Raw genomic sequence first — 26,301 nt, forward strand, 5'->3', positions numbered from 1 at the left:
TGAGGGCTATAACTCAGCGCGGCGCTGGCTCCGTGGGCATCACCTCTGCGAGCTGGGCAGAGGAGTTGATACTGCCGTGAGATACAAGGTTACGCTTAGACACAAAGCTAAGCATAACCTAAGGGTGGGAGAAATATTTTGAAAGCAGCTTCTACTCAGGGACTGGCTGTAGTGGAAACTGTTGACATTCTCAGTGGAATATGCAAAATTTAATAGCAGTGATAAAAAGAGAAGGTGCTGGATGAATCCTTTCATGAAAATAAGCGCATTTATTTTAATGTTTGCCCTTCTCAGCATGTTTGCTTTCATCAGCTTCCAAATGCTGATATTCCTTAGTGCCTCTGACATCAGCAAGTTTCAGGCATCTCTCTCAGTTTCTTCAGCTGAGTTAATCTCCACATGCTTTTCCTGAGTTACCCATCTGATGTCTTCAGAGTATTTTGGACGAATTGTGCTTATAGCTGAGAAAAGTAAGGATTTCAGAATTGAATTGAAAAACACGTTCTGAAGAAAGGAGGTTCCAGACGCTATGAGCCACTCTCGGGAAGTCTGGTAGCCATAGGACAAACCATAGAGCACAATGAAGAAGGATGAGAGCACAGTTATGCTCAGAACCAGGCCCCAGGCCACAGGGACACACCACCACCACAGCAAGGGCTCAGTGTCTGGGATCTTGCGAAGCTGCCTGATGGTAGTACTTAGGCTCCTTCCTTTGGAAAAGATGCCCCACTGCATGAAATTGAAACTTGACTTCTGGGGCTTTGTACCCGTCTCAGGGGAATCTGCAGCTGTTGTCTCCTCCTCTGTGTCAATTACATTTGCATCTTTTTCAGATATTATGCAATTATTCCAGTACGTAGAATCTACCTTTGGGTACATCTTAGTCACAACAGGAGGAGGATCCTTCTGGGAATACTTAAATAAGGCAATTATTAACATTTCCACGGGGAGGGTAAGCAAAGCACATTCAATTCCTACTGTTATTGATCTCAAAGACCTCAGGTATATTGGAGCTTCTTCATCCTTTTCAGCATTAAAGAACATAATGTTAACAAGCAAGGTGAATAATAGTACTGCTAAAAATGTAGACAACCTTTGGAACCTGGTGAAAGCCCCAGCCACAACAGGAGCAAAAATTGAGAGCCATAGATGGTACTCTGTCAGTCTCCTGTTAAAATTAATAAGAAAATAGTCGAATTTGGGAAGAGGTGTCTGGGGGTCTATGACAGAAAATTTCCAGTCTCGCAAGGGATTGTTCTCATCAAGGAAAAGCCATTTTCTGCACAGAAAGAACCAGGTCTTCCTGGTGGACATGTCCTCAACTTCAGCCCTGCTTAAGAACCAGGTTGGAGATTTGCCATCGTTATTGAGCCTGACCCTGAAGGAGCGAATATCTCCCAGTTTTCTCGTAGTAGTTATCAGAAAGCAATCAATGCTTCCCCGTTGGAAAGCTGGAGAAGGCTGGTGCCATAAACAACGGAATTTACTCCTGCCATGCTGGCCGATGAGCTGCAGAAAGACTTCTACTTTGGTCCCAGCATTCCAGCGACTGCCTGTGTACAAAGTGACCAAAAAGCTCCCTTCATCAGAGACCTCATTGTCTGGCAGAACGATAATGTACTTGATCTCCTTCTCAACCCTGTCTCTTCTTATAGCCCAACAGCACAAAAGCAAGTAGATGGCAAAAATAAAGAGCACTGTTATGAGGGTCAGTGGGTTTTTAGGTATGTCTGCTATCAGGTTTCTCCCCAGATCTACTGTGTTGGGAAGAACTACTACTTTGGCTGCCAGGAACTTGATGCTGGATGCCGGAAGGGCTGACAGACTCCTGCGGTGCTTCGTGAAGACACAGATACAGTGTACCTTCTCCCAGTCAGTCAAGGGACCAAACACGCATGTATCGTTGCTCCACTGACTTTCAATCCCGTTCAGAAACAGGCACTGGTCATTAAAAATGTATATGCTCACCACTTTCCGGTTTGGGTACCTTAAGATATAGCGTGTCTCCAAGAGAACAGAGATGTTCTGAGTGTCTGCACCACTTTTCTGCATGATGTTTTTCACCAGGGACTGTGGGACACAGACTAGATAGGGACTTGTAATGCTACATTCATCAGTGATTGTCTCACTTCCACTTGCAGCTGTTGACATGTTGTGAAAAGCAGTAAAGGAGGCCACAGGCTGAGCATGAGTAATATTGGTACCTGAAAATATCAGCACCTTGAAAGTAACTTCTAATTTTGTGATAATCTGGAAGTATATGTTCATGGTAGTTTTACTGATCTCAAAACTAAATCCTCCAATTGTGTAAGCTTGTGTTTTATCAGGTCCCATTACTAAATGAAAAGTTACGACTCCACCTTTCCTGGCAAGAAAAACGTCTGCTCTTTCAGGCTTGAATAGAACTAGATCCCCATTAGCCTTATTCTCTGACATTTTAAACCCCATGACCATTGATACAATATCTGATGTGTGACCTAACCATGGGAAGGGGCTCTCATCAAATTCAAAAACAGCAGTGGAAAACACAGTATCCGGGCTCATTCCCGAAACATCTCTTTTTGTCAGTGTTGGAATAAAGCAATTGCGGCAGGTGGATATGTCAGGCAAATAATCTGTAATTTTCCAGACTTCATTTTTCTTCAAAGTGATATTCCAGTGTCCTGTTTCTATTAGAGTTTCTGTTTCTTCAGGGACTTTTCCCCAGAAAACTATATCTGTTACACCTTCCATGATGGAGAAAACATGTTGAATTCCATTTGCACTGGCATTCTTAAGACGCAGAAGATCAGCTCTCAGGACATTGGACAAGCATCTTAGTATTCCACTAGTCTGAATTTCTGCTTCCTCAGACCAATGGGTCTGACTCCTCTGTCTCTTCAGAATTCCTGTTACTTCTGTCAGTTTCCCAATGGCAAGGTCTTGTGACCTAACATTCATTTTCTCCGCTGCCTCTGTGACTTCAGAAAGAACAGCCACTACTTGATTGACTTCCATGATGCTGTTTACTGAAATATTCAAGGCTGTTTTAACCACAGTTTCCCGAAGCTGAGCCTGAGGGAGCTGGCCAATTGGTTTTTTTTTCCCATAGTTTAAGAGTGAGGCTGCAAGATAAGTCAAATAACCAGCTCTAAGACGATCCCCAGTCTGCTGAGCAGATGTTGACATGCTTAAATGGCTTGCTGAAGCCAGTAGTCGATGAAATATAGCTGAAAGGGATTGAGTTCTAAGTGGGCTGCTCACGTAGGCACGTAAATTCACCTGGGTAAATGCACTGAAGGAATCACGGACTTGAACATAAAGTGTCAAACTGTACCAACGAGAGGGCACTCCAGCTGGGAGAAAAGATGGAGGAGTTTTAGGCTCAGAACCAAAGTACAGAATTATGCCAAATGTGTTTTCCACCACAGATGTTACTGTGGTAGTTTGCGGTATTTTGGAAGCTACTATCACTTTATATGTCAGAGGTAAATGGTTGTCAGAAAATCCTCTACACTTAACAACAAATTTTGTCAGAAAGGCTATACCGTAGCGGGGTTTGATGTTGCACCTGCCGGGTCGAGGTGGAGTATTTACCGAAAAGGGTATTTTGGAGGATGTGGACCTACCATCCCAGGTACTTACACTTAAGTGAAGTATGTAGGATTGATATGCAGGCTTTATGAAAGTCAGAGCATTTATAGACATGTAAGCCCCAGACCTTCCCGTTGATGTTTTAGAGTCCCAATCAAAATTAATTTCTTTAGAGGTGTCTGAAAAAAGGGACCAGTAATAGAGTGGCCTGTTGCTTGGTTTACAGTTTGAGCATTTTCCAGATATGACAAATCTCTCTGTTGGAATTAAACTCCTACCACAGTTTTCGATGCATTTCATATCCAGAATGAGTGGAGGGCCAGGATATACCTCTACAATTTGATCAGCATAAGCCTTCCTTGTGCCCTTTTGAATCACCAGGCGAAAGTAGTATAAGGTGTTTCCTGGGAGGGATTCTGGTGGTATTTTTTGAATGGGACCTGAGGGTTTTATCCATCTCAAATCCTTCTGGAATGGATGGCATCTGTTTTTCCTGTTGAATTTCATGGTTGCATAGTCTGCTGAGTCTTTAGTGCAGTACCAAGTAAAAATCAGTGGTCCTTCCTGTGAATCAGGATCAGAGGATTCAGAGCCATCAAGAGTCCAGCGCTCAGAAAAACCCACTGTGCGGACCGCGCCTCCTGAGATATTTGCCAATAGATCAGCTCTCTCAATCTGAACATAAATCATATCATAGGCCTTGAGGACTGTTGAGGTCCTAATTGGGACTACCTCAGCAGTGTAAGTAAACAGATACAACCCATAATCTAAAGTATTAGCTGGAATAGTTAAATGTATCATTTTTGTGCCAAACATTGCAGAAGTGTTTACTGGCTTTGACCAGTCCGGCTCAGTTTTTGTGTCCTTAGCAGGATAGACTTGCCATAAAGACTTGATAGATATACCAATGTGGCACTCTACGTTCAACTTGACAAAGAGGAAAAATTCTAATGCCCTTTTCTTGTACAAGATAATGGATCTGGGATTAGGTCTATCAATCCAACACCTGCTTATCCAACATTCTTTTTGCTCACAAACCACTGGTGCTTCTATGGTTTTTGCAGTATGGTTGTTGACCCTGACGCTTAAAAGAGCTGGTGTAGGTGCACTGCTGGTGCAGTTCACTTTTGCCACAAACCCCGTGTATTTCTCTGCATCAAAGGGTAAAGCAGAGCGACGGACAAAACGCGCAGCATTTTTTACATGGTCATTGTACGTATATGTGCTGCTCTGGACAATATGGTCTTTCTTTGTGCCAAAAAGCTGCAGATGGAAGGTCCACTCGCACTGTAGCATCGGATGTTGTGCAGGGATAAACCACAGTAAATAACTAAAGTTCTGCAGAAAAGAAGGACGGCCAGTGCTGAAAACATGGATGTCAAGGTCTCTTTCTGCCAGTGACCTAATCAAAGCCCTCTTCTGGTTCATATAAAGGTACATTTTGAACTTGTACCACTGTAAGGCCAGAAACTCTATGGTGAGTAAGTAGGAGAGCTCCTTGTATTGGTAGAATATAGTGTGTGTGTTAGGGTGATCTGTGGAAAAGGTGCTGTTGTCTTTAGATGTGTAAAATGTTCCCTGATTGTACCTGAAAATGTAAGTGCTGCTGTTGGTCTTCCCTGGACAAAGGTTCACATGTATGGGAGTTTCTTTGCCAGCAGTTAAGATCAGGGTGCTGTTGAGCAGGTGCAGTTCCCCCATCAATTCCTCAAACCTCTCTCCATCAACATGGAAGTAAACGCTGGCCACCACTATCTCATCCGGGCTCTGAGGTGTAGAAATGGCACAGAAGTTGCTTGAAAGCGTAAATGAACTGTAGGAGCAGAGCCAACCTCCTACAGCCTGTGTGTCCACCAGTCTGTAGGCAAGTGTACTCAGGGTAAGGGGCTGAAGCCACCAGGATAAGCTGAGGGGCTGATGAGGAACACTAAGGAGCTTGGAGCTGATACTGAGGACATGCACCAAGTCAGGCTCCACCTTGAGAAAGAGGCGGAGGCTTATGTGAGGCATCTGCTCGATACTGATCATAGCAACGTGGATCCCGGGGTGCCTGTAGCGCACAGTCAAGCGGTAGCTGTAGTAGGTGGCACAGGTCTGTTGCAGCTCAACTGTTGGATAGACAGTAGGTGATGTTGTGTCCTGGTGCTCACTGCTGGGAAGGAGAAGGGTCGAAGGGACGCCTCTCCGGCTGCTGAAGCGGTACTGCCAGCCAGCACTCTTGAGGCGCGCACACCAGCCCAGCTCCACCGGCTGCCACACTTGGACAACGTGTGTGTGTGGCCAAAGCATGAACAGCCGCATATCCTGCTCCACGATCTCGACGCTCACGTTGTGGTGAAAGCACTCGGGTGCAGCGCAGGAGGCAGACGAGCACTGCACTGTAAGAAGGCTGGAGGCCCCGGGTGGAGGAGCTTCTCCTGACTGCAGCACCACCTGGCCTGACCAGCGTGAGATGTTCCTTAGAGAGGCCGAGTTCAGGTACCAGACGCAGCGAGGTGGGGATGGTGGCTGCCCCTCCTCCCCCTCTACCTCCAGCCCTGCTCCTGGGGCGGGCTGGTAATGCAGGGTGACGGTGCTGTTCCACAGGCACGACACCCTGTGCTCGTTGTCCTGCCGCTGGAAGACTTGGCCGTGAGGGGCCGGGCAGCTGACCCGCAGGGGTGACGGCTGCAGACGGACAGGGGAGGCCGCCGAGCCCCGGCGGCAGCAGACGAGCAGCTGCAGAAGAAGGAGGAGCGCGGCCATCGCAGCCGGAGGGGACGCGGGGGGAGGACGCTGCTCGTTGGGGTGGCCCAACGGCTGGGACAGCAGCCCGAGGGCACCGGGGCCTCCTGCGGAGGGCAGCTGGTGAGAACGCTATTTAACCTCGGGCCCCGCGGGCCGGAGGCCGGGCGGGGAGAAGGAGCAAAGACTTGGGGGCGATAATCGGCCCCGAACTGCTGCGGGCGCCCCTCCGCGGGGGCTCCGCGCGCCCCCGGCACGCGCCGCCCGCCCCCGGCACGCGCCGCCCGCCGCGCGCGCCGCCGGCGGCCCCGCCCCCGCGCGCGGGGAGCCGCGGGGCGCCGGGACGGGACGGGACGGCGGCGAGGGCATGGCCGCGCTGAGGGACTGCAAGGTACACACAGGGCTGAGGGGCTGAGGGGAGGGCATGGCTGTGCTGAGGGACTGCAAGGTACACACAGGGCTGAGGGGAGGGCATGGCTGCGCTGAGGGACTGCAAGGTACACACAGGGCTGAGGGGAGGGCATGGCTGCGCTGAGGGACTGCAAGGTACACACAGGGCTGAGGGGAGGGCATGGCCGCGCTGAGGGACTGCAAGGTACACACAGGGCTGAGGGGCTGAGGGGAGGGCATGGCTGCGCTGAGGGACTGCAAGGTACACACAGGGCTGAGCGGGGAGCATGGCCGCGCTGAGGGACTGCAAGGTACACACAGGGCTGCGGGGAGAGCATGGCTGCGCTGAGGGACTGCAAGGTACACACAGGGCTGAGGGGAGGGCATGGCCGCGCTGAGGGACTGCAAGGTACACACAGGGCTGAGCGGGGAGCATGGCCGCGCTGAGGGACTGCAAGGTACACACAGGGCTGAGGGGAGGGCATGGCCGCGCTGAGGGACTGCAAGGTACACACAGGGCTGAGCGGGGAGCATGGCCGCGCTGAGGGACTGCAAGGTACACACAGGGCTGAGGGGAGGGCATGGCCGCGCTGAGGGACTGCAAGGTACACACAGGGCTGAGGGGCTGAGGGGAGAGCATGGCCGCGCTGAGGGACTGCAAGGTACACACAGGGCTGAGCGGGGAGCATGGCTGCGCTGAGGGACTGCAAGGTACACACAGGGCTGCGGGCAGGGCTGAGGGCTGCGGGGGGACGGCGCCGCTGAGGCAGCGCGGCTCGGTCCTGCCCGTGCCCGGCTCCCGGGGGTGGCGGTGGGGTCCCGGGCAGCTGACGGGCTCCGGCTCCGGCGGGCGGGGAGCTGAGCCGGGCTCGCTGCGGCTGCAGCTCGGGCTCACGCACTCGCGTGGGTTCCGGAGGAGGGAAGCTGCTGTTGCGCTCTGGAAAAGTGGAAGGGTCGCTACGGCCATCTCTTCTACTGGGGAAGCAGCCCCATGTCTGAGCATCTCTGGGTCTTGTTCTCAGCGCAGGGGTCCCACGGCACCCCCCTGCCCTTTCCGTGGGCCTCAGGCCTTCGATGAAATCAGTCTCGGGTCAAAGAGTGCAACCTACAGGAGCTGCTTACTGATTAAGTAATTTCCACGCTCTCTTTCTGATAAACTCCTTTTATGGTTGTGTTTTGGTTAATTAGGGCAGTGGCAGGTTAAAACAAAGTCTTGAAGATTTTGTGTGACAGGCATCATTGACACAGCTCTGGGGATCTGTTATGCAAGGAATTCAAACTGCAGCCCACAGAGAGCACAATTCTCAGAACCAGCTAAGATCCTAGCAGAGAAAAAAAATACAGATAAACAGTCTCCAGATCTCATGACTGAACTCTGTTCTTAGAGCAGGGGAAAGGGCAAGACTTTGGTCTCACCAAGAAGCAGTGAGAAGAGCAAAGGCCATGACTCTAATACAAGAGGCAAGACGCCCTCCTGGAGTTAGAGGGAGGATTGTGGGAGATCAGTGTAAGAGAACCCAAAGGCAGCCTCTGTGGGAAGGGGAACTGATGAGCCTTATGGACTCTTAAGGTTGATTTTTGTCCACTCACACTGTCTCCTGGATTTCTTCAGTCACAGTCTGATACCTCACTAGAGGGAAACCCTGAGTGTCCCAAGTAGTCTGGGCAGGACCCCTTATGTATGTGCTAGAGGACAAGGGGTACTGCCTTTTCTGTGGCCCCAGTAGTTCTTTAGTTCTCAGTTGGCAATGACAGATTAGATTTGGAGCACACCTTTTACATCTCTTAGGAGCCAGCAGTTGCTGTGTGGTGATTCTTCCCTGTAGCCTATTTTCCTGACATGCTAGTAGTGGCACAGAGTAGTGACATCCCTGATGTGCCACAGGCTTGCTGCCATTCTCCTGTTGCTACAGTGGGAGTTTTCCAGTGAGGAGTGAGTCAGGTGGGCTGTAGCCATAGCAGGACAGAGGCTTTCCAGAGTGGCTGGAAATAGCACACATAGCTAGATCAGCAATGACCATAGAGATGGACGCGGTGCATTTTCCACTAACCTTTGCTCTGCTGGTTTGTTCTGGTGCTCACACACAGACTTCTCTATTCTTGTGAATCAACATCGTCCTCTCAGAATAGGGCATCATTTTCTGGCAAGCACCTCAAGCTTGTTGTGTAAAATGATAAAACAGGCAGTGATGCAGAGACCTGCTCCAAACGAAGCTTGTTTTTGATGACTGATGCTGAGGGTGGCTCCTGACCTACTTTGCAGGGCACCATGGAAGATAGCCAGTAAGTGGCAAGCCTAACCTTGCTACCTGCTTGACTTTTCCCTTTATTCTGTTTCTGGATGATAAATTACATAGAGAATAAAAATTTTCAGCTCCCCTGAGGTTGTTGTGTAGAGCTTAAAGGCTAACTGGCAAAAAAAGATAAAGGGGTGTGTATATACCTATATATGTAAAAGATAAAGGTTTATACAGGTATATGTAAACATAAAGATATATATATATATATATGTAAAAGATAAAGATATATATATATATGTAAAAGATAAAGGTTTATATAGGTATGTGTAAACATATAAAGATATATATATATGTAAAAGATAAACGTTTATATAGGTATATGTAAACATATAAAGATATATATAAAAATAAAGGTGTATATATACATATACATACATATATATTATATATATATATAAAAGATAAAGATTTAAAGGTACACAGAACAGGATTATAAACAGGCTGAAACCAGTGGAGAAACAGATAAGAAGGACTACAGTGTTTTTTTGGCAAGTTATGTAGCACAGAAGCAACAGTGCATGCCCAAAGAAAAAAAATCAAAGTAAGGTCGCCTTTAATATTGAAGCATTCAGTGAATACGACCACCAGAGACCCCTTTTTATGACTCTCCAGGGCCATAAAAGAACTTCCAATAGGAGGAAGATGCATGCGAATTGATTCTAGGAATTAGTTCTGTGTAATAGGTAAGAAGCACGTAGTAATAAATACGTATGATTATGATAGATAAAGACCTTGTTGCAAAGTGTCACCACACCCACAGAACAGGGAGAGTGTGTCCTTTGCAGATTATGAATGCCTGCTCTTAGTGCTACAAATTTTGAAGTTTATTCCAGCCAATTTCAGTATCATGGATATAGTATGAATTGTAAAGAAAATGTGTGATTTTAGATTCAGGTCTAATCTTTCAGGCATGTCATTTGAAGGCTCAATTGCTTTAGCTGTTGGAATGTGAGCCTTTAATCCACTCACAGTGGGAAAGATTTAGGATATATTAAAGTTGTCTTTGCTTGGTTACTTAAAAAAAAAATTGATAGATTATTGTAGCTAGGAAATGCTTTCAAATGTAAGATGAGAAGAGCATCAGGAAGGACTAAGCCCTCATTAGGAGAAGTCTGAATTAGCTTGCCCCAGGTCTGTTTTTATAATAGTTGTCTGTCCTCCATATTCTGTGTACTCCATTAAAGTAATACTGAAGTGATAGGGGCAGCTTCTCAAATGAACTCTGCTCATTTGCCAGCAGGCAGCCAGGAGATGTGCCTCAGTTATGTTATGCTGATAGAAACTATGGCAGCCCAATTTTGTTTTGCTTTTTTAGCTTTATCCATTTCCCATGTTCTTGGTGTTCTCAGGCTTGTGTATAAATCTGTGATCCAAATTTTCAGTTGGTTAATTCCAGAGACTTAGTGGATTTGCTCTGCCAGGCTGTTTGGTCTGCAAGTTGATTCAGAAAACATTATTGTTTGAAAAAGATGACAGATTTATAGGTTATAGGAGAACAGGGTTTTATTTTACCATGTGTCTACTTCACACAAGGTGTGCTTGTAGCAGAGGAATTTGCCAACAGCTCTAATGAATTCAGAATGGTGCTGTCATTATGAGCTGGGCAAGCCACTGAGATCTTCTGGTGCACTTGGTATTTGTTGGCTTCTTTAGTCTCATTACTAGCTCCAACTAATTGAGTCTTAAGGTAACTGCAATTGAACAAGAGGTTTGTTTCTGCCTCACACTGTGCTTCCAGCTTTTCTGTTTAAAAGTGCACAACTGATGAAAATTCTGAAACAGCATCAATGTGAACATTTGTCTGTGTAGCCTAGAAGATGAGGATGGGAAAGGACAACGTTTGTGTTTGTTTGTTGTGCAGGCCTGGCAGGATGCTGGACTTGCCCTGTCCACGACCAGCAATGAAGCCTGTAAGCTCTTTGATGCTGTGGTGACGCAGGTATGACCCAAAAGTGCAAGAAAATGTGATTTGAAGGGACCTGTGCATGGAACACTTTACTGTAGCTGATACTTAAATTTCTTATCAGCTGGGAGAGCCTCAAAATCAGGCCACCACAGGAGTTCAGCCTTTAGCTGGCAGCTGGAAACCCTTTTAGCAGAGGACTGTACCAGGTGCTGCAGCCATGGTGAAAACCTCAGCCAGTGTGCTCTTTCCACTTGATACCAACAAATCAGCCAGCTGACAAAAACCCTGTAGAAATCCAGGGTAATTGCTTCTGCTGGTGACTGAATTATATTTAGTGTGGCAAGCACATTTCTCTCCCTCTCAGGATTTTTCATAGAGGTGCACAGAGAGAAATGAAAGAGAAAACAATTTCTATTTCTGCTCCTTGTTTTTCCCATGTGGAATGTGTTTAGAGAATTGTTTACCTGGGGTGAGTGCTTGATTGGATTCGGGTGAGGATTGTTTGAGCCTGATGGCCAATCCAGCCCACCTGGGGCTGGGCTCTCAGAGAGGGTCACGAGTTGTGGGAGAGTTAGAGTCAGAGAAAGTAGTATGTAGTTTTAGTATCCTCCTTTTATATAGTATGTTAATGTATTTTAGTATAGTTATAATAAAGAAATAATTGTCTTCTGAACTGAGTCAGACATTGTCATTTCTTCCCATTGGGTTTGTCTGCATTTACAATAATTTAACCCCAGTTTTTCTGTTTCTCTACTACACTAAACCTTCCTGAACACAACATTTGTCTTTTAGTCATTTGCCTTGCTTTTGAATTTTAAGTGTCTGTGAGAACAAAAAGAAAAAATCCTCCTTACCATAGAGGATTTTTCAACCCTCTCTTGCTCTGTCTCTCTTACAGTATGCAACTTGGACCAATAATGAAAGCCTTGGAGGTATTGAAGGATGTCTCTCCAAGCTAAAAGCAGCAGATCCAAACTTTAGTGAGTATAACCTTTGATTCTGAGCATGGAGGTGCTGGGTTTATGCATGATGTCTTGGTTTTTAACTGACTTTGTTTATGCAAGGGCAAGGCGATAATTTATAGAATTCTGTAAAACTTCCTCAAAATGTAGAGCAGGCAGAATGCTTTTGTGTGGTGTCTTTTCCTTTTGATTTCACATAATACTTGAGTAGCTGTCATGAAAACCTTCTGAGAACTTTAGGCTTGGGAGATTTCCTGGACCCCTGTGTCCACAAGTCAGTTTTATTGAAAATGCTCAGCTCCTCTGGTGTTTTGTGGAGCTGAAGGCTCTGCTGTGAGCTTAGCTGGTGCCGTGCTGTTTCCTGCAGTGATGGGACATGTCATTGCCAATGGCTTAGAGCTGATTGGCACTGGAAGGACCGTGAGGCTCGACAAGGAGCTGGACAGTGCCGTGAGATCCATGGTGGCACTTTCCAAGTCACAGCTGCTGACAGAGCGGGAGAGGCTTCATGTGTCAGCGTTGGACATGTTTGCCAGGGGGTGAGTCCTCTGTCACCCTGCTCGAGGGACTGTGAAGGGCTCCTTTGTCTACTGCAGGCAGAAGAGAAGGTTGGCAGTAGTGGTGTGTCACGTTAGCTGACAACTAGCAAAGGATCAGGGTGAGATGTCACAGATTGTTCCTGAATTTCTCTCTCCACACTAAGTGCCATGTCTAGCTGGTGAGCAGCACTGTAGGAAGTACAGTGCTCTATTGCCACCACTTCCTAGCATTAAGGACTCCCAATTTTAAAATGTGCTACAGATCCATCAGGGTGGTTTAGAACTAGGAAATTAAGTATTTTTCTGCAGTAGGGTCCAGACCCAGATGCACAGAAGGAAAGTTACTGACTTCTCTCTCATCTCGCTATGCCAAAACCTATTTCCCCTGTAAAACAGGGAGATAAGAGTGTCACACATGCTGTAAAGGCTCACTGCTTCATTCCACATGATAAATCTGTATGAACTGAAGAACCTGTGGGCTAATGATTCACTTTCATTATTTGTTTGCCAAATAAATGGGCAAGCATGGATTTGTCTCACATCTTAGCAAAGGAAATAAGGAAGCTACTGAAGCCCTGCCACTGGCTTTGATTCCCACAAAAGGAGAGGGAAGGTCCATACAAAGTTCCGTTAATTATGGTGGGTCCCTGTAGGAACTATTCAGCCCTGGAGGAAAATTTTTAGATTTATGGTTTAAGCTTATTTCATTTTCTTTGTGTGTTACAGTGATCTGGTGTAACCCAACGTAATTCCTTTCATAAGATTTCTCAGAAGGTGCCAAATGAAGATAATCCCATTATTATATTAGAAAAGACTAAAGAATTCCTCCAAGGAAAATAATAAGTCATTTTCTATTTTTCAGCATAGTTTCAGTTCAGGACAAACTGTAGGGGAAGGCGTGTGTGCAGTCTTTGGGTGATGGAAATAATCTTATTTCTAGCCATCTTCCAAAAGCTTGTGATCTATGGGAGCAGATTCTGCAGAGCCACCCAACTGACCTCCTAGCCCTCAGATTTTCCCATGACACTTATTTCTACCTGGGATATCAACGTCAGATGCGAGATTCTGTTGCCCGTGTTTATCCTTTCTGGACACCTGATGTTCCACTGAGCAGGTGAGTCATGCTTCATTTGGAAATTGCTCTTTACCTGGTGTGCACGGACTGTGTGGTTTTTAAGTTCAGACTTACAAGTTCAGGATCTTTTGGAAACAAGGCATGTAGACAAAAATCAAGATTCTAGAAGTTAATCAAACTTGACCACAGATAGAATGTGTATTCAGTGTCCCTCTTGACACTGTTAGTGAGGGATTTTTCTTAAGCGAGCTGTGTCTCACTGCTGTCAAATATAGCACATGGTGTGTAACACATAGGATAAAATCATGTCCTCACCCAGAGCAGTGGCAGAATTTCTTCATTTCTTCCAAAAAAATACTATTCATCTTGATCCATTAAATAAATCAGGTGCACGTAACATCCCTAATTTTTCTCTATTTTTATGGCTTAATGGGGATGATTCACAACCAGTTTTAAAGGGCCACTTCATGTAAAAGTACCCTCCTGTGGTTTTGTGGGCACTGGGGAAAATGCAGACGATTGCCTTTGAGATGCTCAGATAGCTTTGGTGACAGCAGTGTCTCACTTCTAGCCTTTTAATTCTCCATCTTACAACTTTTATGGAGATCAGCAGCTGGTTCTTTGTAGCTGGTGATTCCATCTCATCCAGAGATGGGAATGTCCACTCTGATGTGCATTTTGTCGCTGTTTGCCATACTAGAGTCTCAGGGTCACTAATTTCCTCTGAGAATTAGCTTAGTAGTTCTGTATCCTGTGAGCTTGAGCCCTTGTTGTAAAATGTTCTGCAAGGAGTTTTTTGAGTTAAATGCTCTTTCTAGTGTGTTTTTTCATTTCTGGACTAAACCTTGTTATAAATAGATGATGTGCTCTTTTTCCCCCCTTCTGTTAGCTATGTGAAAGGCTTCTACGCTTTTGGACTTGTGGAAACAAACCTTTTTGACCGTGCTGAGAAGGTTGCCCATGAGGTAAACTGCTGCTGGTGCTAAAAGGCTTGAGAATTCTCAGACAGGGTCTTGGTTTCTGCCAGTTGTTAGTCAAAGCAGCAGAGAGATAGAGCTCAGCATGGAAATGCTCACAGATCTTTGTGAGACTTGTTGATGACTCTTCTCACATCTCTACCCCACCAAGGCAGTTTCGCTAGACTATATTCCCCTCACTTGCTTATGAGCATGCCCTGTCAGATGGGGTCAGAACACTCCTATAAAATCCATAGATCAGCCTGTCTGCTGCTTCCCATATGTTTACTCCTATTAAAGAATGTTGGATTGTTTTGACATATCCTGCTCTTGACAATCAGTCCTGTTTGGCTTCGTCCTCCCTTTTCTTCTAGATCCTTTTTCCTGGGTTATTGAACAATTAACTGTAACTATGTTCCTGGGCATCAATATTAGCCAACATGTTTCCTTTCTATGAAGATAGTAATTATACTTGACTTTCTGCAGTCCTCCAAGAGTCTCAGACACCATTCATCTCTAATGGATGTTCTTGGCAAAACTTCTGTTAACATCAAATTGCTGAAAGTGACAATAGAGACTAAACCCTAAAACTTAACCTTCGCTAGATTTATGACTAACTTTGCAACATGCCAAAAGCCTGGTGGGAGTTGTTGGGCCAAGGAAGAGGAATTGGCTGAATACTCAGAGCTGGCCATTTTTGGAAAAGAAATAGTTATCTACAAGGCACTATATCATGGAATATATTGTGCCTGTGCCTGCAGTTCTTTCATTGATGCGTGTCTGTGAAATAGATGTCATTTCACAGTCATCATCAAAACCTGTGAAGTGTTTTGCAGGTGTTCATCTCCCTGCAGCAGAAGCTGGGAAGTGAGGTCAGCCAAGAAACATTCTCTTCCTTTTCTGTCCAAATCAGACTTCTGGGCTGTGGTTAGTTGGAGTGGATGTACTTAACATGCAGCAAGTAAAAAGTAGTCTCTTGATTCTAGATAAGCAGTAATAAATGTCTGTATTTGCAAGTTTGTAAGGCTCATTGTGTTTTCCTGTTTTTCACTCACAGGCTTTGGCTATAAATCAGACAGATGCATGGTCTGTCCATACTATAGCTCATGTAAATGAAATGAAAGCAAAGGTGGAGGAAGGCTTAAAATTCATGAAGGAAATGGAAAAGAACTGGAAGGTAAACATTTTTGTGGCATCTCTGAAGAAGCTATTTTTAGGTTTTCTTTAATTCCTGCAGCCAAGTTCTTGAGTCCTCTGTCTGCAGTTGCTTCCTATCTGCAGACCTGTTACAATTAATGCAGAGTTTGCATATTAGAGGAAATCCTCCTCTGAGGTCTTGCTGCTCTCCATGCAGCTTTTAAGCAAGGGGCAGGAAGAAGTGGCAAGTTATGAGGGACATGACTGTGTCTATTTGTGATCTGTTGTATGGTTATAAAAGTAACCACTGATTCTTTCACAAGCTTTTTACTTAAGCTGATGTGTAGACAGTCAGTTGAAGGACCTGGCTAAATATCCTCATGGGACCTAAGATGAGGTGGAAAATGACACAGTCAAATCAACAGTTTCAAAATGCTAAAATACTTGTTTGCTTCTGGATAAGGAGGGGATTTTAAGATCAAAGAAGAGAAATTATGCTCTTACATCTTTTCTACTAGTGTATCAGTTACCTTATATATCCAACACATTTGATACCATCTTTCAGAGTATTGAACAGGTTAATTAGTCTGTTATATGGTCCTTTGCTGTAAATTAAGTTTTGTTTTTGATAGCATTTACCCAGTGATTAAGTCTGTTATATTCAGAGCTGAGAGCTCTGAGGTTTCCTTTGCTAGAACGCACAAGAGTCTATTTTAGAGTAATCTGAACTGAGTATTCCAACCCACACCAAGAGCAGGACTAGATAGTGAGACTAGAAAGGGTAGTTTTGTGCTTGTTTTATTTTTTAAGTTAAGCATTCAGATACTGGGTTTGCAAGTGCAGACAGAAAGCTCTTGCTTGAAGTTCACGCCTGTCACTTCCCAGAAAGCATTTTGTCTTTTAATATGTTAGTTTTAATGAAACAGTGATTGACAGTTTGTGTGATACCTTAGAAACCGTAGTTAGTGACTTTTGGATCAATTTTTTTAAACTCTTTGTTCTTAGAATAGTTGCATGTCTCTGTGATTCATACTCTCTATCCAAATAAAATCAAGTGCAAGCCCACTTCTCTCTATCAGTTCAATCTTTTTCAGAGCTCAAATTTAGCAGCAGGGAAAAGGTTTTGCTTTATTTGGACAGGTAATTCCATGATCTTGTTTGTATGACATTTGAAATGGCAGTACAATACTTGATATTGTCAGTGTTTATGCCAAGCTTCTGTTGCCTGAGTTTGGTTTGTGATTTAATATTAAACGAGCAAAGATTACCAGAATGTTTATCTTAGAGGCCCTGGCATTTATGGGGAACCTTTACCTTTGTGCTTCCTGAAAGTGGTTGTTACAGTTGTCAGTATGACAATAAAGATGATTTTTCCACTTGTGAAATCATTAACTACAGAACCAGGAGAGGGTGGGAGGAGAGGGGTGAACCTTACTGATATTTTAATTTTCACCAAAGGATTATGGAACTACCTTTGTCTATTTTTAATGCATTCACAAAAATGAACTGCAATTACCTTGAACTGCAAGCTAGGGAAGAGGATTTGAAGTTCTCGTGCCAGCTGGAAAGGACAGTGTGAAATTGGTGCAGTTCAGCAAAAGTTAAATCTCACCTGATTAATTACTAGTGCGTTTGGCACCTATTGCAACTTGTGTAGCCTGTAGTAAAACTTATTTAAAAAGTGATTCCTCTTTGTCTGAGGTAGTTTCTAGATGGTTGGGATGAATGGCCCTCATAAGGCCTCCATATCCTTCTCTCTCCACTATCTGGCCAGATTACTTCAGGCAAGATGCCTAAATTTTAGATGAGACAAATCTTACTCTCCTTATAGATATGCATGAAATTTCTTTTTTTAAAAGGGTGCTGAAGAAAGGTGAATTCTGAGGCATCCAAGTGAAGCTCTTATCTGGAAAATGATGTGGGGGAGATTTTGGGTTTGAGATGCTGCCCTGAATAGCTGCGAGGACAAGTGTACCAAATGAAAAGGTGTCCTGGCAGCTGATTTAAATTTCTTGTCTCTTTGTCTCATGAAGTACTCAGTTTTGCTGAAGGAGGAAACAGAAATCTGACTAGATAACTTGAAAAGGGAAGTATTTTGTAAATATTTTTTTTTTCTCTCCAGAACAGTGATATGCTTGCTTGCCATAATTACTGGCACTGGGCATTATACTACATTGAAAAGGTATGAGATATTTTCATGCATGTGCTTTATAGTCCAGAAAGGTTATCTAAAGCTCTTTAAAAGGCAGAACTAACATTTACTTGGCGGGGGAGGGCATGGGGGGGGGGGGGTGATGTCAGAAGGGATATTTTTATAAAATAGCACAATTCCATATTTACAAAGTGGCATAGTCCTTTATTACTGTTATTTTGAGAATTTTAATTGCATTGGTCAAGACTTTGGATCTTTCTAAAAATGTTGAAATATTGCTGTGATATTATTGCTGTGTTATTATTGCGTGTTTGAAGATCAGTAGTCTCACTAATTACATTTAGCACAGTTATTTGATAGGAAGATGAACTTGGATCTCTAATTTTGAGACAAAAATTAACAAAATTCTTAGCAAATTCAGTACTCATTTTCTGGCCCAAAAATTTGCTGACTATAAAAAAGAGGCCACAAACTCTAAATTGAGTTGCCAATGCTATTAATTATTGTTGTTACTAATTCTTACTATTGAAAGCCTTTAAAAATGGTTGAAATTTTACCCAGCCTGTCAGAATTTCGTTGGACTTGATGCTTAGCACTCATGGGGTTCAGCCTAAAAGGGAGATAAATGTGGCATCCTTGAGAAGGCAGCATCCTTTGGCCAGAAAGCAGAGTAACACAGAAAGAACATAATTCTCAACAGGAGTCCAATAGTTTATTTATTTGTCACTTCCTATCTACATAACTTTTTTGAAGGCTACTTAAAACCATTTTTTTCCCATCCCTTTGCATATGCCATGGGATGCACTGATTTTTGCAAACATCCCTGAAAAGAACATTAGAATGAGAGGCAATACCTCTGTGTTTCTCTTTCTTGCTTAACTTGTGCCAGTACTGGTACTTATTCTTAGATGAAACCTCAACATACTGATAATTTTGCCTATTAAATCCAGGTTTTTCTGCTTTGAATACCTCAAGGTTTCTTTGACTTGGTTTGTTTTGATCAGGCAGTCCTGAAGAGCTGTTATGACATCTGTTAATGTGTTTGTCTCTGGTTGCTGCCAGTCACTGCTGGTTGCTGTGTCTGCACATTAACCACACATTCTTCCTTTGCTTTTCCAGGGGGAATATGAAGCTGCTTTGACAATTTATGACCAGCATGTGAGTAGGGGCCTTTTTTTTTTACTGAGATCATGCGGGATCACAATGTGATCATGACGTGTGCTTTCTTCCTTCTGTGTGACATTGAAATCTATCGCAGTGCAATCTGTGTGTAAATATTGTTTACATCTGTGAACACAGATGTAAACGATATTTACAGTCACAGTATCACAGTCTTTTAGGGCAACAACTTTTCAGCAGTTCTGGGGAAAATGCCCCAAGGATTGAGTATTACATAGTTTGAGTACTCGAAAGAGCTACAGTGGTACTGATTTCCATTCTGTCCATGTTTCTTATTCATACCTTTCAAAGGATGCAAATTAATCAAGTCACCTTTACAAAGAACTGGTTTTGCATGTTAGGTACAAAGTCAACTGTCTGGATTTCAAAACAGCCTTTGTAAATAAGCAGTATCAATTTAGATAACATAGCACATCTTTGTAAGGATTGTAAAAATATCACAAGCATTAAGAAAGCTGCTGGGCAGATTTCTGTCTACTAACATTGATCAAGCAAAGTAATATTTGTGGCAGAATTTTGGAAAAAATAAAATACTCTGGTGACTCCCCATATTTACTGAGAAAAACAACACATGTAAATCATATTAAGTTTGTGTCATCACAAATTCCTTTATTCAAGAAAGATGCAATTAAGACTATTACAAAACAAGTAATTTTGAATTAATAGAAGGATAAAATTAATTTAGTACTATGAAAATAAGTTTGATAAGCTGAGGAAGTTTCCACTAGCACATCACTTGACCAGCCTATGCGTACTTGTGATTACAGATTGCTCCCCGATGCCTGGCAAGTGGAAGCATCCTGGATATAGTTGATAACAGTTCGATGCTGTACAGGCTTCATCTGGAAGGTAGGATATCCTCTGACCATTCTTTTTTATAACTTTTTCCCTTTCCCTGCCATTCATATTGGGGAAGTATTTCAATATAATTACACATCAAGCTCAATCAGTGTTTCAGAAGAAACTTGAGAAAAGTATCAACGTGAAGTTCCTAATAATGTCCATAAGCTTTATTTTTCCCAAGAGCTTCCATTTTCCATGCCAGTGTGGCATAGCAGTCAGGTCACATCCTTCTTCTCTGACAACTTCACTTCTGTTGTTCCTGGAGGTCTGAGGCTGAACAAACAAGTGCACAAGCCTCTAAAAACCCCACAGCACTTTCTGGATGTAAATTTCCAGTCACATCCTTTTTCTTCTGCTTTGATCCTGATTGAAATAGTTAGTATAGGCGTATCAGCCTCTGGCTTTTTGTACTCCCCTAACTCAGACACATTTCCCCTTTTTAAGTCAGTGTTTGTACACTGGGGTTCATGGCAGGGGACATGATGGACAGACAGTATTTCACACTGTTCTGGTAAAACACTAATGATGTATTGGGGATTTTATTAAATCCATCTTCTCTGTCTTGTGATTCCTGCAGATGGCTCATGGTGAACAGCACCTCCAAAACATTATGGGCAATCTCATAATAAAGCCAGAAGCTCACACAGTGCAGACTAAAATAATGCCTTTAAACTCCTGACAGTCAAGAAACTCTTGGCCCACATAAGGCAGGCTGCAGCTGAGCAGCATTATTGCTGCATACATTTTGCTACATCAGGAAATGTTCTCTTGAGTTCAGTAGGAATGCTTTTTGATGCTGAGTGGCTGAAAGTAGTTGCAAAGACATCCTTTCACATGTGGCAACGTTATGGAGAGAATTACTTTTTACTCTTAGGTGTAAAGCTTGGGGACAGGTGGAATGATCTGCTTGGGGTTACGAAGAAGCACACCAAGGATCACATTCTTCTGTTCAATGATGTGCACTTCTTGATGTCTTTCCTTGGAGCCAAAGACCACAAAACTACTGAGGAGCTTTTAACAACTCTGCAGGAACTTGCCAGGTGAGCAGTGGAAGTCCTGCATTGGGTTCAGCGAATGGCCCTCTGAAGTTCAGGGTGGTGACGTCTCTGGCTTAGCATGTCCCTGGGACACATCTGGTTTAAGCAGGGCAACGTCCAGTTAGGAGATGCATAATATTTATTTAATGAGTTAATGTCTAGAGGGGGTCCTCGTGTTGTTGAGCAGAAATCTTTTGTGTTTAGGGTCACAGACACTGCCTAAGCAGTTGCTGTCTGTTTCCTTTTAGTGGGGTCACACTAAGTTGTGTTACAGACAAGAAGTATATTAATAAGAACATTCCACAAGTTATGTCAGCTGTCTGTGGTGGATCTTTTCTGCTCTAGTTTAAAAGGTTAATAACAGAACATTAATCGGTAGTGATATTCTAATGGCTACTCTTTGACGTGTTGTTAAGTCTATCTACAGGAAATTAGGTTTAAAGTACTACTAAAGTAATAATCTAGAATATTTAACTTTCAAATTAAGTTGTTTGGAAAAGTTGTATATTTAAGTACTACATCCAAACAATGAAGGTTTTGTGTTCCCTTGGGTATTAAATGACTGTGAATTGTCTTGGTTTTTTTTTTCAAGAGGTTGATACATAGATGGTTTAAATTCAATTTCATCCCTTCACTACACCTTTTTTTAACTCTGTTTAAGCATCTGTTGCTTCCTTTGCCTTTAAAAAGAAGGAAGGAGAACCTGAAATTGTCACTATTTGTTCCTGACTATATATAGTTTTGAGGAATACTGTAACTTTTAAGAATACTTAACAAAGCAAGTAACTTTCAAAGCAAGCCTAAGTATGTCTCATTTAACTATAGTAGAAAACAGCAAATATCTTTTGTTATTTATTCTATTATTTATATAGGTATGTCAGGATATATAAAGTATAGAAAACTGTCCACCACAGAGGCTTTAATGAACATGTGTTCATATGTGCTACTTATTATTTCATCTAGTGCTTCCTTTCACCTACTTTCAGCCTTAATACATGTGTACATTTTTTGCTGTAGTTTGGAATATTATAAAACTTAATTTCATTATTTGAGAAAGCTGTGAGTTGAACAGGCTGTATTAATGATTAGACTACTTTACGTCTACAACCTGGGCACAAACATCTGGCATTACACCGGTATTTTTCCCTGGCCTTAGCCATGGAAAGTTGCTGGGAATTTGTCGGGTGTCCCATGGCGCTCTCTGGTGGCTGGTGTCACAGGCACCTTTCCATGGAAATGCTGGACAAAACATGTAAATGAGGAATTGTTTCATCCTTTTCATCACTGGCTGCCTCAAGCTGCTTCAAATGAACATCTGTTGTGCACTTCTATCCTTCTAGGATGCCATAGTTTGTTTAAGGAATGGTAAACACATAGGGCAGTGCTGCCTACTGGAAAATGAAGGCTGGCCCAGTGAAAGAAACAGGAGATTTTGTGATGCTGACTTGAGAAGGAGCTGCCTTGCAACGTCATGGTTGGGAGCTGTGTACAAGGACTGGTGGCCACATGTGGCCAGACAAAGGGCTAGCAGTAGGATGTTCTGGTGGGGTCAGCAGAAGAGAAACTGCAGTTTTCTTACTGTCCTAGCCCAAACTGTTTATTGCAGTGCTAGGAGGGCTTGGGCTTGTGCCTTTTGTGGGTATATTCAGGATAAAAACTGACTGCTGGATGAGTAATGAAAAGGTGAAAGTAGCATAACCATACCAAAATATATGACCTAAGTCAAGTACCTGAAACACCAGGCTTTGTACAGTAAAAAAAAAAAAAAAAAACTAACAAAAAAACCCCCAAAGTTGTCTGCAGGCAGGGGCAGACTAGCATTGAAATATGGCGATTTATGCTTTGGCTTATGGAAGTAAACCACTTTTTCATTCTACAGAGCTCCTCATGAAGACCACGAGCTTTCCCTGGCTCCTAGTTTGGGGCTGCCACTGTGCCAGGCTTTTGTAGAATTTGAAAATGGGAATTGTGACAAAGCTGTAGACCTGCTGTACCCAATCCGTTATGAACTAGTCCAACTGGGAGGCAGTGATGCTCAGGTAAAGGAGATCCAGAAAAGACTTTTTGATGTGATTTAATTCCCTTTCAGTAGCCACCATGAAGCACTTAGCTCATCAACACCACTTCAATATTAGACAGTGAAAAGTTGAACTGTGTCTGTGACTGAATCCTGTTTGCAAATGCTTACTAAAATGCTTACTAGCAGGGTTAGCTATTTATATTTAATGCTGATTTGTTTACTACCTGTGAATTTAATAGCTTGGTAACCAAGATACTGTAACTAGCAATACATGATAAATTACTTATTAGTTTGTATTTTGCTGACTTCTTTTCCAGAGAGATGTTTTCAGCCTGTTATTGATTCATGCTGCTTTAAATTCCAAATCAAAGGCCAAACGAAACCTTGCAAGGTAAGTATTTCCCCTGATAAATATTTGTGGAAGTAGCACTGTTGTTAAAAGTAAGAAGTAACAAATAGACTCAAAAAGCAAGAAGTAATGAATATATTCAAACCAATAAATTTAAGGCTAAAACTATATGCAACCATTTGTGTTAAATGTAGCAACACTTAAGCAGGATAAAAAGTACAATAGCTTCCAATTCCACAAGTCCACTCTTTTGGCCTGGATGGATGATCTGTGTATGTTCATGGGTAGCTGATTTTCAAATGGTTCTGTCTTCAGATATGGCCTGTTGACCATGTGTGTTATGGACTACTAAGCTTCTGTGAACTGCTGCAACTCCAGTCAGTGCCACTGCTGACATCTGCTTTGCTGGGGAGTCAGAGGTGTGCTCTGCCATGTGCCCCTCAGCACAGCCTGTTTGGCAGAACAGTCCACGTTTATCACCCGCTCCTCACCCTCCTACTTCTCCTTTCACAGGTGTCTCCTGCATGAACGTGATATAATGAGACCCAAGTCACCAATGACTGAGCGACTGATCAGGAAGGCAGCAGCTGTGCATTCCATGGCATAGGCTTTCCTCCAGCTTCAGCTGGAAGAGCCAGGAGCTTTCCACAAAGCCTGGGTGCAGGGAGTGCAGGGGTACTGTGAAGGAATTTGGGGAGGTACTCAAGGTTAAAAGATCTGAGAATCATTTCCTTAAAAGACAGAGGTGTTGCATTTCTGGAGGTTATGTCTTAGATGATTCCACAAGGAAAGAAGAAAACTTGGTGATAATGCAAGAAAAACTTGTTGATAAAGCTTTCTGGAGCATCCCAAAGGCATTGCTGCGCTGGTATGTTTTCCTGAACATTCCCACTGACCCTTATACACAGTGCAGTAACAGTGCCTGGATTTCAGTCCTTCTTTGGCCCAGTTTGTTACTTGGCCTACATGTGAAGTAAACTGCTAAGGTAATTCAAAGGGAACTTTTATATAAAGCTAATAGGAAGGTGGAAGGCCAGAGCCAATACAGGCATTAACTGAATTCCATATTGAGCTTCCAGCCCATTCAGGCAGGACTCACAGATCTGTCTGCATGCAGGATCTCTTTCCAGGTGTACATTTTAAACTCAGTCCCATAAAATGTTAAATTTTTCCTCTCAATATAGCACATCAGAGCTTTCTGGCATTACAGGGTAAATTAAACCAGACAAGAATAATGACTATTCTGACATGGGTGCTCCCTTCGCACTTTTAGATCTTTCAGAAAAAGAGAAAAACCTGGATTTCAGCTGAACAGTACCATTTCTGAAGGTTTGTTGGACTGGGTCTTTGTGCTTCCCTGAGCTTTTGGATAGTCAGGCCTTACTACCATCTCACTCCAGAGAAGTCCTGCAAGTTGGCAAAGTGGGGTTTAAACCAGGGTTAAAGCACACCCTATGGAGAGGTGAAGACCAGAAGGGAGCTTCTGCCATGGGAAAGAGGGCTCAGGGGGATGGACACCGCTCGGCCCCAGCACATGTGATGGGATCAAGGTCGGTGCTGCAAGTCAGGCATGATGTGAGCCACGGACCTCGAGGGAGCTCTGGTGCCTCTGGATTCCTGCAGCATCCCAGAGCTAACACATTGTCTTGCAAAAGTATTTCAGAAATCCCTAATGACAGGGAAGATTGTATTTCAGACCAAAATTGAACTCATGCCTCCTCTTCTGGAATGGAAGTCCCACACTCTGCAACTGCCCAAGCTCTGGCTTTGCTTCTACATCTGCAAGCTCTCCTGGCCTCACAGGCCTGCCCCTCCTTTCTGACCAGGTCAGGCTCTTCCCCATGTCCCACAGCAGCCTTGTTCTACAGTTTCCTTTCGACTTAAGAAAGTACTTCCATAGCTGGTCCTGCACTGCTCCTGGAGTTCCTGCATCGTGGAACAAGTGGAAGTGCTTTGCTGACATTTTGCTTTACCCGATCTTCCCCTAATGCAGAAATAGCTTATTTTTAAAGGAAGAATAATAAAACCATGTAAGGGATTGCATTCCTTGCCTTCAGGTCTTCTGATTTATGGGCGTGCTGTTCTTCAGCAGACAGCTTCTCTGCTCATGGTGGGGGGATGACTCACCTGAGACACATTACACTGGATTTTTACACTATTATTTTTAATGAGTGCACTTCAAGCAATGACTTTAGACAGGTAATGTTTTACTGGAGGAATGTAACAAACTGTATAAGGGAACAAAAGCTGGAGAAAGCTCTGCCTGGCTATGCAGGGTGTAATCAATGGAATCAATGACAGCTCTACTTTTGATAGCACGACTGACAATTTTGTCTGCTTTGCCTTAAATTGGTTGAGCAAGTAAGTACATGACTTCTTTGCATGTGTGAAGCTTTTAAATCTGTTATTCAGCCTAATTTCATAGATGTGTAACAGTTCTGGCCACTTTGTTTCCACCACAGTGGCCAGAAGCCTCCAGCAGTGAAGAGCAGCAGGTCACAGCTCAAGTGTGCCACAGCCTCCCAGGGGTTTTCCTTGGTGCCAGTTAGGAAGAGGCTGAGGTGCCACGAGGTGGGAGAACCGTTGTTTCTTTCTCATTCTCTTGCTTTCAGAGTATGTATTTTCCAGCTTCCTTCCCCTTCAGCTCAGTTGTCCAGACTGCACCTCTCACTCCCAGTCCAGCCCTCTGATGGAAAAGCCAAAGCCTTGTGTATCAGGAAGCTGCATCCCCACTGCAAGGTGGGTTGGACCATAGAACAGCTCTGCAGTTCTTGTATTGCTGTGTCTTTACCCTCTGTGTGTGGTGATCTGGACTGATCCTAAACTGTCAGCATCTCGCTGGCACCCTCCCCATACAGGCCTGCCTTGTGCCTCACAGGCTTGGGGCTTCCTACAGGTGCCTGATCTAGAGTCTTTAGAAGTTACTCATCTGCATATTAAAGAAGTACATCCTTAGAACCTCTCAATATCTCACTACTTTGAGATTTAATACCAACAGTTCTTCCACTACCTCACTTAATTCTTTCACCTTTTCTTAGGACTTCATTAACTGCTCAGAGTAGCTGTTTAGTTACATGAAATCTAACCAAACTACTCCACCACTTTAATGTTAAAAATCTCCTAGCTAGGAAGTTAATTTATAGAAATATTCTCTCCTTA

General features: G+C 43.6%; 2 protein-coding genes across 6 annotated transcripts; one reads left to right on the forward strand and one right to left on the reverse strand.

Moving 5' to 3' along the window:
• Window positions 1-5: 5 nt before the first annotated feature.
• PKDREJ (polycystin family receptor for egg jelly) lies at window positions 6-6,318 on the reverse strand. Its single transcript, XM_085569680.1, has one exon. The coding sequence runs from the start codon at window positions 6,316-6,318 to the stop codon at window positions 358-360; it is 5,961 nt and encodes a 1,986-aa protein (XP_085425806.1). The 3' UTR covers window positions 6-357.
• TTC38 (tetratricopeptide repeat domain 38) lies at window positions 6,134-25,185 on the forward strand. Of its 5 annotated transcripts, none has more exons than XM_085569716.1 (14): window positions 6,134-6,420; window positions 10,849-10,926; window positions 11,792-11,873; window positions 12,223-12,394; window positions 13,335-13,508; window positions 14,359-14,434; window positions 15,483-15,602; window positions 17,685-17,744; window positions 18,834-18,872; window positions 19,661-19,742; window positions 20,611-20,776; window positions 22,653-22,812; window positions 23,111-23,184; window positions 23,656-25,185. In XM_085569716.1, coding segments are annotated over exons 3-14 (1,218 nt in total). In that variant the 5' UTR covers window positions 6,134-6,420; window positions 10,849-10,926; window positions 11,792-11,872; the 3' UTR covers window positions 23,750-25,185. The 5 variants fall into 5 exon arrangements, with proteins under 5 accessions (XP_085425842.1, XP_085425841.1, XP_085425840.1 ...); XM_085569715.1 differs by lacking the exon at window positions 6,134-6,420 and adding an exon at window positions 6,622-7,047; XM_085569714.1 differs by lacking the exon at window positions 6,134-6,420 and adding an exon at window positions 7,235-7,292.
• Window positions 25,186-26,301: the final 1,116 nt, after the last annotated feature.

Source organism: Lonchura striata, chromosome 1A (assembly GCF_050655825.1).
Source record: "Lonchura striata isolate lonStrDom1 chromosome 1A, ASM5065582v1, whole genome shotgun sequence".
NCBI lineage: Eukaryota > Metazoa > Chordata > Aves > Passeriformes > Estrildidae > Lonchura > Lonchura striata.